General features: G+C 39.9%; 1 protein-coding gene across 4 annotated transcripts in view; it reads right to left on the reverse strand.

Moving 5' to 3' along the window:
* The window catches only part of Osbp (oxysterol binding protein), a 184,971-nt gene that overhangs the window by 128,156 nt on the left and 43,320 nt on the right, over positions 1-13,495 (reverse strand). For all 4 annotated transcript variants that reach the window (XM_067159125.2, XM_067159124.2, XM_067159123.2 and 1 more), the window contains one exon: positions 9,438-9,643. In XM_067159125.2, coding sequence (XP_067015226.1) covers positions 9,438-9,643 — 206 coding nt within the window. The remainder of the gene's footprint in view (positions 1-9,437; positions 9,644-13,495) is intronic.

A 13,495-nucleotide genomic window follows, 5' to 3' on the forward strand; every position in this document is an offset into this window, starting at 1 on the left:
TAGTTCATATTGTAGCAACTTATTTTAGAACTTTACATACCGGTTTTCATTAAGATAGAACCACTAATAATATAAATATTTGAGAATTAAATTTTAGGCCTCCCCCTAAACTACCATTTCTCTCAGCGTGAAAAAGATTAGTTATGGCCTAGATTGTAGCGACTTATTCCCGGACTTTACATACTGATTTTCATTAAATTCTCTTCAGCTGTTTTCTCGTGATCCTTGTACATACATATATACAGACAGACAGACAGACAGACAGACAGACAGACAGACAGACAGACAGACAGACAGACAGACAGACAGACAGACAGACAGACAGACAGACAGACAGACAGACAGAAATTACGGGAAATTAAAAAATGCATTTCCTTGTTACTATGGACATGACTGATACAGAAATACCATTATTTTCAAATTTTGAGCAATGTACAGACAAATATATAGATTATTCTCAAATACTTTTGTTGACATTAGGTCTACATAACAAACGTTTAAGTATATGTTATTTCCGTTCCTTTATGCCATGTACATATTTATCGTATGACGAATAATAACGCTGATTATTACAAAAAAATTGGATTTTTAGTCCAAGACCTGTGGGGCATATCGTGAATGTCACGACGTGGGTAATGGGAAAAACTAAAGAACAATTTTTACTCTTTTCGGTAGGGCAGATATTAAGGGAGGTTTCATCAATGTCAGAGCGCCACGCAAGTGGTCAGAGGTACAATATACAATCTCAGATGCACAGAGAATTTCGCACAACTTCGGACCAGCAACTGTACCTTACAATAAATTCGGAAATCATCCTCATTCTCTCTCGAATTTGTTGAGCTTCAGCATATTTTTGTTACTGCCCCATTCTGTTGCATTAAACGTGTGAATAGAAGGAAACATGTAATCCACTGCAAAAACCCATGTGAAGACGGGTACAAATGCTAGTTCTTGATAAGAATTTTGAACACTCTTCAGCATTATTTCAATTATACTTCACTCTGTTGTGGTCGGTTGTGAATTTTGGCAACTTCTTTATTCTATCTGTGATATATCAATGATAGTGTTTCATGCAAAGATTAATTATATGTATTTACTCATTGTGCATAGTGAACTATTCAAAATGAATTGCATAATATTTGTGTAATATACCAGGGGGGTACAGGTCTGGAAAATTTTTAGACCATAATACACATTTTGAATATAATAGCTGTCATTGGCTTGCCAAGGTCTGAATTTTAACTACATTTATGATCAAACTGAGAAATGTCACTTGAAATATGGTGCTATCTTTTCATGTATTGATAAACTATCCCCTTTGCCAGTTTTCTAAATTCAAGCATAGGATTTTAACGGCAGCAAGCATTTGCACATTAATATTATTAAATGTTAACAAACAACCACCTAATTATTTTGAGATGCAGCAACATGTTGGTTCGACCCTTACTAGACCACGAGCTTTGCAGGCCAACAGGGGAGGATGAGGGAGAGCCACTAATGCTTACTCTGGCCACTGCTGTGGCATGACTAACAGAGCCGTCCTTGACTGTATCAGACCGACAATATTAACTAGAACACAAAATTGAATGTGTGATGGTTCTTTAGGACATTTGATTATGTCTCAGAGAGTAGGTGGTAAGCCCTCCAAGAATCCATTGATTTGACACAAAGAAAGTTCATGCCATAAGCCTCTGTCTCCTATCTTCTTCAACTTCTTCTTAAGATGCCGTTTGGCGATCCATGTAGCCAGCTCTGATGTTAACAATGCTTCTTCTGATGTACGTCTGTGTGAGTGTGGTGCCTGCCTCTTGTCCGGGGGCCCCGGCCAGGTCAAGGATAATTAGCTGATTCGAGGTCCACTCAGCCTACGTGATTACAACTGAGGAGATAGCGTCCTCGGTCTAGAAGGCACCCCCGGCAGAGAAGCGGTCGCTTGGTGAGCCCTATGGGGCTGTTGCGCCATGGGGTACATCTGTGCCATCTTCAAATGATTTTTAGGAGTAAATTTCTCCTTCTGCCAACGGACCTTCTTCCTTGTACAGCTGTAATAACTGACACCTTGTTGGTATTGTGGTCTCCTTTTTTAAGAGCTTTTCCATCCGATGAAGGATCCAACGTATGTAAAAGAGATGACAATACAGATACATTTCAAAAGCATCGATATCTTTTCCAATGTGTAAGTCCAGGTTCTCACTTCCACAATGATATGGCAACGGATATGCAGCTGCAGACTGAGATCAGACCTCACAAAGAATTTCTTCGTGATAATAAATTTGTTTCCTGGCTTGTTCAATTCTAGATTTTATCTATGGTTTGGAGTCACATTTAAGCCTCCGTGGCTCAGGCGGTAGCGCACCAGCCTCTCACCGCTGGTTCCGTGGTTCAAATCACTCCATGTGAGATTTGTGCTGGACAAAGCAGAGGGAGGACAGGTTTTTCTCCAGGTACTTGGGTTTTCCTTGCCATAATTCATTCCAGCAAACACTCTTCAATATCATTTCTTTTCATCTATCATTCATTAATAATTGCCTCAGAGGAGTGCGACAGGCTTTGGCAGCTGGCACAGTTCCTATCCTCACTGCTAGATGGGGGCTTCATTCATTCTATTCCTGACGCGGTCGAATGACTGGAAACAGGCTGTGGATTTGCATTTTTTGGAGTCACATTTGGTCGTTGAAACATGGCGCCCAAGTATTTGAAGGAAGACATTTGCTCAACTACATTACCTTTCATTATTAGATATGCTCATATTGTCTTTTTAGAGAAGATCAACATTTTTGTTCTGGAAGGGTTAGACAAAAGCCAAACTCTTCAGTACGCTGAACCAGATGATTCATGACACACACACACACACACACACATCTGCTACAAAAACAGCGTCATCCACATACCTGATGTCATGACAGTACTTCCTCTCCTGAATGGATAAACGCTGCCCCATGTAAACCAGCTCTAAGATATCTACTGTTACTCTTGTACATTACAACAAGAACAGCCAGTTCGCGACCTCTAATCTATAAAAAGTTATTTTTAGGTCATTTAAAAAAAATATTTAAAGAGATGCCAAAATAAATAGGCCTAAATGAAAATCAGAAATACCCAGTACCTGTTACTCAGGCACTCAAGAACAATCACTTGTTGATAGCAAACTTGGAAGCAACGACATGATCATAATCGTGTATTCAGTCTTACAATTCTCCGAAGACCTTAAAAAGTAGTTAGTGGGACGTAAAAGAAGTCTTACAATTGATCTATCTTGGGCTGAAGAAGCTTCACGGCCTCCCATGGTGTTTGCCCCGCCAGCCTTATTGATTAGCTATCGCTTCTCGTTAACTCACTTGGGTACATCTACTCTACCCAGCACCACTTTACGTCACCTTCTTTCAAAGTTCAAGTTTCTCTACAATCTATCAAAACTGGCACATGTAGGTCTTGTATCGCAATGACAAAGTAAAAACAAATCTGAAAACAGCAAGGGTAATATTTTCAATTCTGCCAGGACTTCAAAGACAGTAAAAACAAACTCGGCATTTTTTTTTAAATCAACTGATTCCTCAGCTAGACAGACAATACAAGTGTAGCCCACCATCAGTCATGTAGGAATGGAGTTTGTATGCTTCATGTTAGCGGTAACACCAAGTGATCTTGTTCTGCTCACGATCAATTGTTGCTAACAGCTGTTGCAGTAATACCTGCATGTGTCCGCTGGGCCTCCTGATGCCGTTCACAGCACATTTCTCCTTATTCATCGTATACAGTTTCTGATTGTGATACAGCTAAGCGACATGGACGATCTCAGTTGTATGATGACCATGTTCTTTTTTTTTTTTTTTTAAGAAATGTGAGCAATATTTCAAGAGTACGCATTTCTGCCAGTCACTATGTAGATCACAGCACATTTGAACTGAACTGTGAGTGCAACCAACAAGGCCGATGACCCAACAAGCATCATCATCATCAAAACTTCTATTAGTTAAGATCAGGAAGTGCTGGACACATACACCCTCAGATTCAACAACCATCATCTTCAAAACGCATACATTTTGCAGGTTTCCACTGAATTCTTGACAAAATCAAATTATATTTAGTGAGCATAATGCCACATAACAAATGTATACGGCTTTAATCTGATCTCCAGGAGCTTCAAAGTACCAGTCGTGTTCCAAACCTACAATGATGCTCATTAAAGGTTTTACCGAAATCTCAATCATTCCAATGTTTATCCGAGGCACAATCTCTCCTCATTCAGCTCCAACACGTTGCAACATTGTACGTGTCAGTGTTCTTTCTTCTTATACCGGTCTTGATCAAGACCGTCTATCTTCTTAGCCTCAATCATTTCTTTCAGTATCCTTCCTTCCTCCATTTACTTGACATGACCAAACCATTCTTCCCTATTCTGTAATTCTAATTTTCTACTCCACCTTCATTGCCTTGCATTTCAATTGTGGCTCATGTGGTGGGTCTACTTCAGTAGTGTTTATTGTTGGCAGATGAGCGGGACAAAGGTTTCCAATAATATATCTTTCTTCTTGTTGATTTCATTTAGGTTGTGTGAGGAATTGTTATATTGGTCAATATCGATATAAATATTCTCCAGTATATTGAGTAAGGGACTGTTGTAAAATCCTCAAATCCTCATCAATTGTTGTGCATGTTCCTTACAATGAGTATCGTTATACTTCAAGGCGTTACGATATTCGGTGTATGTTATAATGGAACTACAGCCTGTTTGTCCTACGTACATTCAAAAACAAGACTGGCACTTTAATTTGTATACCCCACAGTTTGTAAATTTGCTCTGGCCATTAATGGTATGGGAATTAGAAACTATTTTTGCAGTGGTGTGAGTGGTCTTGAAAGCTATTTTTAACTTTAGGTTTTTTTTTTTAAATATTAGAAATTGGATATACCTTGTTATTGTTAAAGGTATATTAAAAATTTTGTTCACGAAGGCTTTATTGAAACCATTACATTCAGCTATTGTAGAAATGGTGTTTATTTCTTTCCTAAAATTCTTACGGGATAAAGGAACAGTAACAGCTCTGAAAATCATGCTATTAAAAGCTGCTATCTTCTGCATCCTCGGGTGTAGAGAAGTCTGGTGAATTGTGTTAACTGTGCGAGTCAGCTTCCTGAATATCAAAGGAAAGGGTTTTATTATGATTGCGAGTGATAGATAGGATTTTTTCACCTCAATATGTTTTTACTTTGTCAATCATGATCATTCTATTTCTTCATCAGTATTTTTACTTTGTTTGTACAATGTAACAATTTAACTTCTGCTGAGGATGGCCTTTAGATTAGACCGAAACATGTATAGATATCGTCCTATCTAATATAGACGGTTGTTTTGTATTGAAAAGGAGGATCACATAAATACTTTTTATTTGTAAAGTGATAACCGTCAATATGGAATGAGATTTATAACATGCAATGCTAGGTAGGTCTGAATTATGATATAATTACACAAAAACCCTGCATGATAGAAAAACTGCTCTCTGATGGGCACTCTGCAGCTTTCCTGAAAGAAAAAGCTTGTAGGAGGAGAACTTTAAATGGCCTAGCTTAGGGACAAATTCTTGCCCCATTTCGCTAAATCTTTACGTTCGCGACATGCCACATACCACGTACAACTGACATATCAAAACAACACTGCAACAATACAATGACAAATGACTTCAGCCAAATCTGCAGAGGACTGAGGTCACAGCATTTCATATGCAACATATGAAAGCACACAGGAAGCTGAAAGTGATGGTGTGATGGGATTGAAGTTCCCCATAACTACTTCTCAAAAAATCTAGTCATTTAAAAAACACTGCACCAACCTGGCACATGAATGAATCTCCTCAATAAAGTAGCAGGAAGGAGTTGCAGATTGCTGCACTATGCTTCAGTCAATCAATCAATCAATCAATCAATCAATACTGATCTGCATTTAGGGCAGTCGCCCAGGTGGCAGATTCCCTATCTGTTGCTTTCCTAGCCTTTTCCTAAATGATTTCAAAGAAATTGGAAATTTATTGAACATCTCCCTTGGTAAGTTATTCCAATCCCTAACTCCCCTTCCTATAAATGAATATTTGCCCCAGTTTGTCCTCTTGAATTCCAACTTTATCTTCATATCGTGATCTTTCCTACTTTTATAAACGCCATTCAAACCTATTCGTCTACTAATGTCATTCCACGCCATCTCTCCGCTGACAGCTCGGAACATACCACTTATCAGATCAAAAATTAGATGGATGGCTTTTCCGGCGTTTGCTCTATTAACCAGCGTTTCGTCTTAGGTCTGACACTAGACTCTTCAGAGTGGGATGTGTCAGACCCTACCCACTGACGCTGGGGTGTATGCAGGTGAAACGCCGGAAAAGCCATCCATCTAATTTTTGATCTGATTTTTGATATGCTCTATTGGTGGAAAAGAATCTAATTCCCTCCATGGGAACTTAGAATTTCCACATACCACTTAGTCGAGCAGCTCTTCTTCTTTCTCTCAATTCTTCCCAACACAAACATTGCAACATTTTTGTAACGCTACTCTTTTGTCGGAAATCACCCAGAACAAATCGAGCTGCTTTTCTTTGGATTTTTTCCAGTTCTTGAATCAGGTAATCCTGGTGAGGGTCCCATACACTGGAACCATACTCCAGTTGGGGTCTTACCAGAGACTTATATGCACTCTCCTTTACATCCTTACTACAACCCCTAAACACCCTCATAACCAGGTGTAGAGATCGGTACCCTTTATTTACAATCCCATTTATGTGATTACCCCAGTGAAAATCTTTCCTTATATTAACACCTAGATACTTACAATGATCCCCAAAAGGAACTTTCACCCCATCAACGCAGTAATTAAAACTGAGAGGACTTTTCCTATTTGTGAAACTCACAACCTGACTTTTAGCCCCGTTTATCAACATACCATTGCCTGCTGTCCATCTCACAACATTTTCGAGGTCACGTTGCAGTTGCTCACAATCTTGTAACTTATTTATCACTCTATAGAGAATAACATCATCCGCAAAAAGCCTTACCTCCGATTCCACTCCTTTACTCATATCATTTATATATATAAGAAAACATAAAGGTCCGATAACACTGCCCTGAGGAACTCCCCTCTCAACTATTACAGGGTCAGACAAAGCTTCACCTACTCTAACTCTCTGAGATCTATTTTCTAGAAATATAGCAACCCATTCAGTCACTCTTTTGTCTAGTCCAATTGCACTCATTTTTGCCAGTAGTCTCCCATGATCCACCCTATCAAATGCTTTAGACATGTCAATCGCGATACAGTCCATTTGACCTCCAGAATCCAAGATATCTGCTATATCTTGCTGGAATCCTACAAGTTGAGCTTCAGTGGAATAACCTTTCCTAAAACCGAATTGCCTTCTATCGAACCAGTTATTAATTTCACAAACATGTCTAATATAATCAGAAAGAATGCCTTCCCAAAGCTTACATACAATGCATGTCAAACTTACTGGCCTGTGAGAACAATGTCCATCCAAGGAATGTTGACATCCCATGGTTCCATCAAGTCCAATCCCATTCAATGGTTGCCTGTTTTAGCAAATATAGCTCCTGACATCAGAATATCTTGTACAGTACTTTGGAGCATCTACCATGGACAGATCTTAACTGCATCGGTAACTTCAATCGAGAGATCGTTGGAATAACAATCCACTACATAACACTGTTGTAGGACATCCAATACAAATGGCTGAAACCAAAGTGTATTCAAATAGAACTGGAGAGATGCAAGTACGCATGGAAAAAGCGAGTGCTGCGTGAGGCGTACGATGATGCACACCGAGTGTCAAACGAGATCAAGATGCCCAGCAATGAGCAGAACTACTCTCTGTTTGGTGAATACCAGAGACCCGGCTATAACAACCACCACCTAATTCTATCCCATCATTATAATGTGCTCACTTTTTTCACATTACAGCTTAGTGCACTTTTTATTTCTTGTGTAAACATAAAGTGTATAGTCAGCTATACAACACAAAGGTGTTACTGTGTAATTTCGTAGCTGATCAATACCCTGCAAGCTTGAACAGGGCGAGGCATGTTTGGGGCGGATTACCCAATTCTTCAGTCAGATGCATTTAAGGAAGTGACACACTCCATTATAATGCAGTAGACTGAAACCCTGCAAACCCTCCGTGTGTGCTGCTGTTATTTCGGTGCAAGTTTATAGAACGCTTCCACTGATCTGTGGGCTATGAGCTGCTTATGGTGTGCTTAAAGAAGAGCTCTTGCCACAGGCCGTGCAGAATTAGGTGGTACTAGTCAATACTAATACTCCCTGAGAGTTGTTTAACATAGCCATTCTGTTTGCTGTCAATCAGCAGAACTTACTCACTCCAAAACATCCATTTGTCGCCATACTTCTTGTAGCAGTGCCACAATTCAAACGCGGTCAGCAGCAGAAACGGGTACTCTTGCCGCATTTACCTCAGTCCCACACCAATCTTATAAGTGATGAAATATCGGACCTCATCTGGGTTTAGTGTGTCTCAGACATTGAGTAGTTATGACTTATACTGTGAGAATCGTAAGATAAAGGACTTTTTTTTTTAGCAGTCTCTGTCCAATAAACACTGTAGTTTCTCTTCGATGTCCTCACATTCTCTTTGTTAGAAGCAGATGACCCAAGTTCAGTTCAGTTCCTGTGGCTTCGCTTGCAGACCTAATGAGGTAACAATAACACTCTGCCTTCACCACAACAATCTTCCCCTCACACAGTATAACAATTGTTGGACTTGCACCACCACCTTAACAGCCGTAAGCTGCATGCTCAATGTGTATAAGTGCAATTTTCTAGCAAACAGTTTTTTAAAAAAAGAGCCTTTTTTTATAGCAAATGTTATTCTAAATGTTGTATGTATGCTCTTTTTTTTTAAATACAACTAAAGTTTACTTGTTACATTGCACAAAACAAAGAAGTAGTGGCCCTGTGGGTAAAACAGAAGCATGGTCGTTGACACAGGTTGCAATGTTAAACAATGTTTGGACACCTGAGAGACTAAGGAGGTTGGATGGGATGGAAGTGCTACAAACCAAGGAACTTGGAGAAGGCTCTCATCAGCAGCACACTCAAGAGATAACAGGTCATGATGCTACTACTTCCCTCGGGTACAAGATAACTGGAGAAACCAGCCTTATCTTATCTGCTGACAGGAGTAAACAATGAGGACCTCTAAGTCAGCTGCTCAGCATGACATCACAAGGTAAAACAGGTCAGTGTGACCCCACCTGCCACCACTTTCAGTCGACTAGTTCTAATTTATGAATCCTGAGCTTTCACATTCACTTTCAGTACTAAACACAGTTTTGTGTCTTATTCTCTACATGACTTTAGTCTTGGAAATGTTTCAAGCTCAACATATTACACTCCAAGCAGTCCCAGGTTAACTCACCCGACTCCATGGCACGGATCGCTTTTGCCTTGGCCAGTTCGAGGGCCGTCACCCAACGCTGCCTCTCCACCTCGTTAGCTGCCTTTATGTGGAAAGTCTGCGTGCCACCGTTGGAAATTACGAAGGTACAAGAGTCCTCCGTGTGGATGAGAGCGCCGTGAAGACTGATGGTGCCCCGGCAAGTGTGCGCCATCTCTGCCTGATTCCTGGAAGGCAAACATATTGATCACGCTGAGCTTCTACATACCAACTGTTACCTTTCTTGCAATGCCACTACTTTCAAAATATCTAATCTTTAAAAGAACCTTTTAAATCTTGAATAAACTTAACATTCAATCAACACTATTTCTTAAATATTCATTATGCACACTTCTCTTTTTTTTTTTTTTTTTTTTTTTTTTTTTTTTTTTTTTTTTTTTTTTTTTTTTTTTTTTTTTTGCTAGTGGTTGCAGTAGCACACTGAAGGCTTTGAGTGATGGGGAGAGGTAGCACAAGCCCAGCATTTGCCTGGTGTGAAATGGGGAAACTACAGAAAACCATCTTCAGGGCTGTTAACAGTGAGATTCAAACCCACCATCTCCTGAATGTAAGCTCACAGCTACACAGAGCCAACTCATTCGGTCACACATGTTGGAACAACATTATATAAATATGATTATGAGGTGTTATTCAAATATTTTCAGTAATCAAACTATTCAATGTCAAGGACTAAGAGTGTAGTGATCGTAGGTTCAATTCCTGGCAGCGTCCACAACATCCATGCAACTCATGCATTGCACACAACGCTATCCTCCGCTACAGTCACACACAGTTTCCCGCACACGACAGACGTCAGGGCCTGCCTTACAAGGCTAGCAATAACCACACAAAATACAGCACGAGACCCAGAAAATGTTAACCAAATGGATGGTATTAGAAATTCCACAAACTCTTCAACATAATATTCACTGGCTGTTTTCTTCCATAACCTCAAAAGGAATGGTCAGTGTATGTTGTTCATGTCTGTGCTAGGGGACCGAGTGTTTGTCTCAACACACTCCCACCGTGTCAGGGGGCATAATCGGTTGCAAAACAAGCCAAAGTTCCCCAAAGAAGAGGAATAGAGATAATTGCTAGGGTTACTGAATATTAGTTGTCACTGAGGAATTTCTCTCAAATAACAGAGAAAAAGTGATGTCAAATTTCCCTACGGAAAAATAAAATGATCATAAAAATTTATCTCCGTAATGACCTTGCATCAACAGTTGTTAATTTCAGATGAGCACCAGCTACACAAGACACAGCCTGCACAGTTGCTAGGTAACACTCATCATCATCATCATGAATTCCTTCCAGCGAGCCGGGTAGGATGTTTAAGAACGGTGTGCTTCTTTTCTCTCCAGATGATCCCATGTTTCTCCTCTCTTATCTGGTCTAACCACTTTCTTCCAGGGTGTCTTCATCCCAGAACAAACTTTTCAAAATACTTCCTTGGTATTTGAGTCTCCTGCATCTGCTTCGGGTGTCCTAGCCACTTCAGCCTTTCTTCCATGGTCAGGCCGACCGGCAAAAACAAATGCATTGAAATCTTCCTTATCTATTTCTTCGGGGAAAGAGAACTCCGTTGTTGGACACCTCTTCTTGTTTTAAACCGCTCAGATCTTCCATCTCCTACTTGCACACTACTTTCACAACCATCATACAACATCTGGACTTTTCAAATTAGTGCTTCTGGGATGTTATGTTTTTTTTTCTAAACATTCCCATAAGTTTCCTCTCTCCACACTGTCATATGCTTTTTCCAAATTCAAAAACACTATACCAAGTCCTTCCCTTTTTCCCAAAATTCTTCAATTAGCTGCCCGAGTGAAAAAGTTAGGCCTGCGGTTCATCTTCTTCTTCTTTTCCTACCGCTTTTCCGACACCTGTGGGGTCGCGGGTGCGAACTACGTTGTACATGTGCATTTGGCTCTGTGCCCTATATGGAGGGATGTAATCACTACTGCGTGGTGGTTGGTAGTGTGGTGTGTTGTCTGAATATGAAGAGGAGAGTGTTGGGACGGACACAAACACCCAGTTCCCGAACCAGAAGAATTAATCAGAAGCGATTAAAATCCCCGAGCCAGGCGGGAATCGAACCCGGGACCCTCTGAACCGAAGACCAGTGCGCTGACCATTCAGCCAACGAGTCGGACCGGGCCTGCGGTTCCTCTATTTCTTCTAAATCTATGTTGTTCCTCTTCAAACTGATGTTCCATTATTTCTCTCAGACTCTGTTCTATAATCTTGTCCATCATCTTAAGGGAATGTGACAAAAGGGCAGAGCATCTATAACTGGTGCACTTCCTTCTACTTCCTTTTTTCCAGTCATTTGGCAACTTGCTCTCTTTCCATATAACTGCCAGTGTTCAATGTAGCCACTGTATTCCAGCTGCCTTAATCATGTCCGCCTGTCTCTTTCCAAGTAATTTGAGATTGTTCCTTCCGTAACATTCATTAGTGACTTGTTCCCATCTCTTGTGTGTCGCCCTAGGAAGGTATGGAAGGACCACAATGGGCAAGAGCTAACCAGGGTGGAAAGTGCCCTGCCCATCGTTCCTCCGTTCTCATGCCGCAATCAGGCTCCGTATTTGATCTTGGATGATAAAGAAACAGCCCAAGGAAAGTGTTCTCATTATATTGAAACACACACACTACGCTACTACCATTAAAGAACTTTCCCTATTGATTCGTTCTATGGAGAAAATGTACTCCAATACCTCGAGGAGGAGTCAGACACAAAACATGCATTACGTTTGAAAACTGACGCTCAAATATAAATGTATGTTAGTACAGAGTGAAAATGAGTATGGCCGACTCATAGCAACTTTGTATTCATCAGCTTTGCTCCTATATTACCATAGCAGTTCACAATTTCCACTATCACTTGAACATTATCATACTATTCTTTTAGACTTTCAACAAGACCTTCAGGTAGAGAAGCAAGACAAGAAATCTGAGCCCTCTGGTTGTTACAGACTCTTTGAGGCTCGTAGGTGCACACGTGCCTGTCAGTAGCTCGCGCTGATGTATTCCCTTCCAGGTTCTCTGTGGCCCTATGCATTTCATCCTTATTCCTCCACTTGATTTGCTCTCTTCCTTCCGTAACAGCATCCAAGTATCAGATTAATATTCAAAAAGTGCAATACAGACAGATGTACAAACCCAGGACAATTTCTGAAGCAACTCAGAGCTCCTCAAAGGCTCTTGGACCACATTCACGCTCTAGTATTTCCCACATTTTTCAAAGTAGAGAAGAAAATTTTCTTGTAAAAGCAACGATACGAGAGATACATCAGTTTTATGTTTTAGGGCTCCTCCGATTTTTTCAACAAATTACAGCCAAGACCCTACTCAACCTTATCTTCAAGTTAAATGCCCAGCATCACATAAATTCACCAATTCCTTCTCCTGGGATGATGTAAACTGAACCCACCACAGAACATTTATTTATCCCGACTGGTATAAAAACCAAGTATCAGGTTAATACTTTAAAAAAAACACACACAAGAAGGGAATTTCATATAAATATAGATAAGAATATTTGTATTTAACAAAATTGGGAATTTGTTTTTAATTTTTTCATATCAAAGGAGAAATTAAATGCTAATATGTCAAACATTTCATGTTGTGAAATTATCATTTCCCTAAATTCCTAACTGAATCTCGACTAAGTGGTGTGTTATAGATGTTGATTCCCATAGGGAACATGAAATATTTGTCCTGAATGAGTAAATTTATAATACCAATATAATGGTCCATTATTGGACATTATAAATTTTCCAGCTAACTCATTCTTGATTTGATCTCTTCCTTCCATAACAGCATCCACATTCTTGGTTAGAATGAGTTAGCTGGAAAATTTATAATGTCCAATAATGGAGCATTATATTGGTATTAAGAGTGGTATGTTCCAAGCTGTCAGCGGACAGATGGCATGGAATGCCATTAGTAGACTAATAAGTTTGAATGGTGTTTATAAAAGTAGGAAAGATCACAATATGAAGATAAAGTTGGAATTTAAGAGGACAAACTGGGAC

This window comes from Anabrus simplex, chromosome X (genome assembly GCF_040414725.1).
Source record: "Anabrus simplex isolate iqAnaSimp1 chromosome X, ASM4041472v1, whole genome shotgun sequence".
Lineage (NCBI taxonomy): Eukaryota > Metazoa > Arthropoda > Insecta > Orthoptera > Tettigoniidae > Anabrus > Anabrus simplex.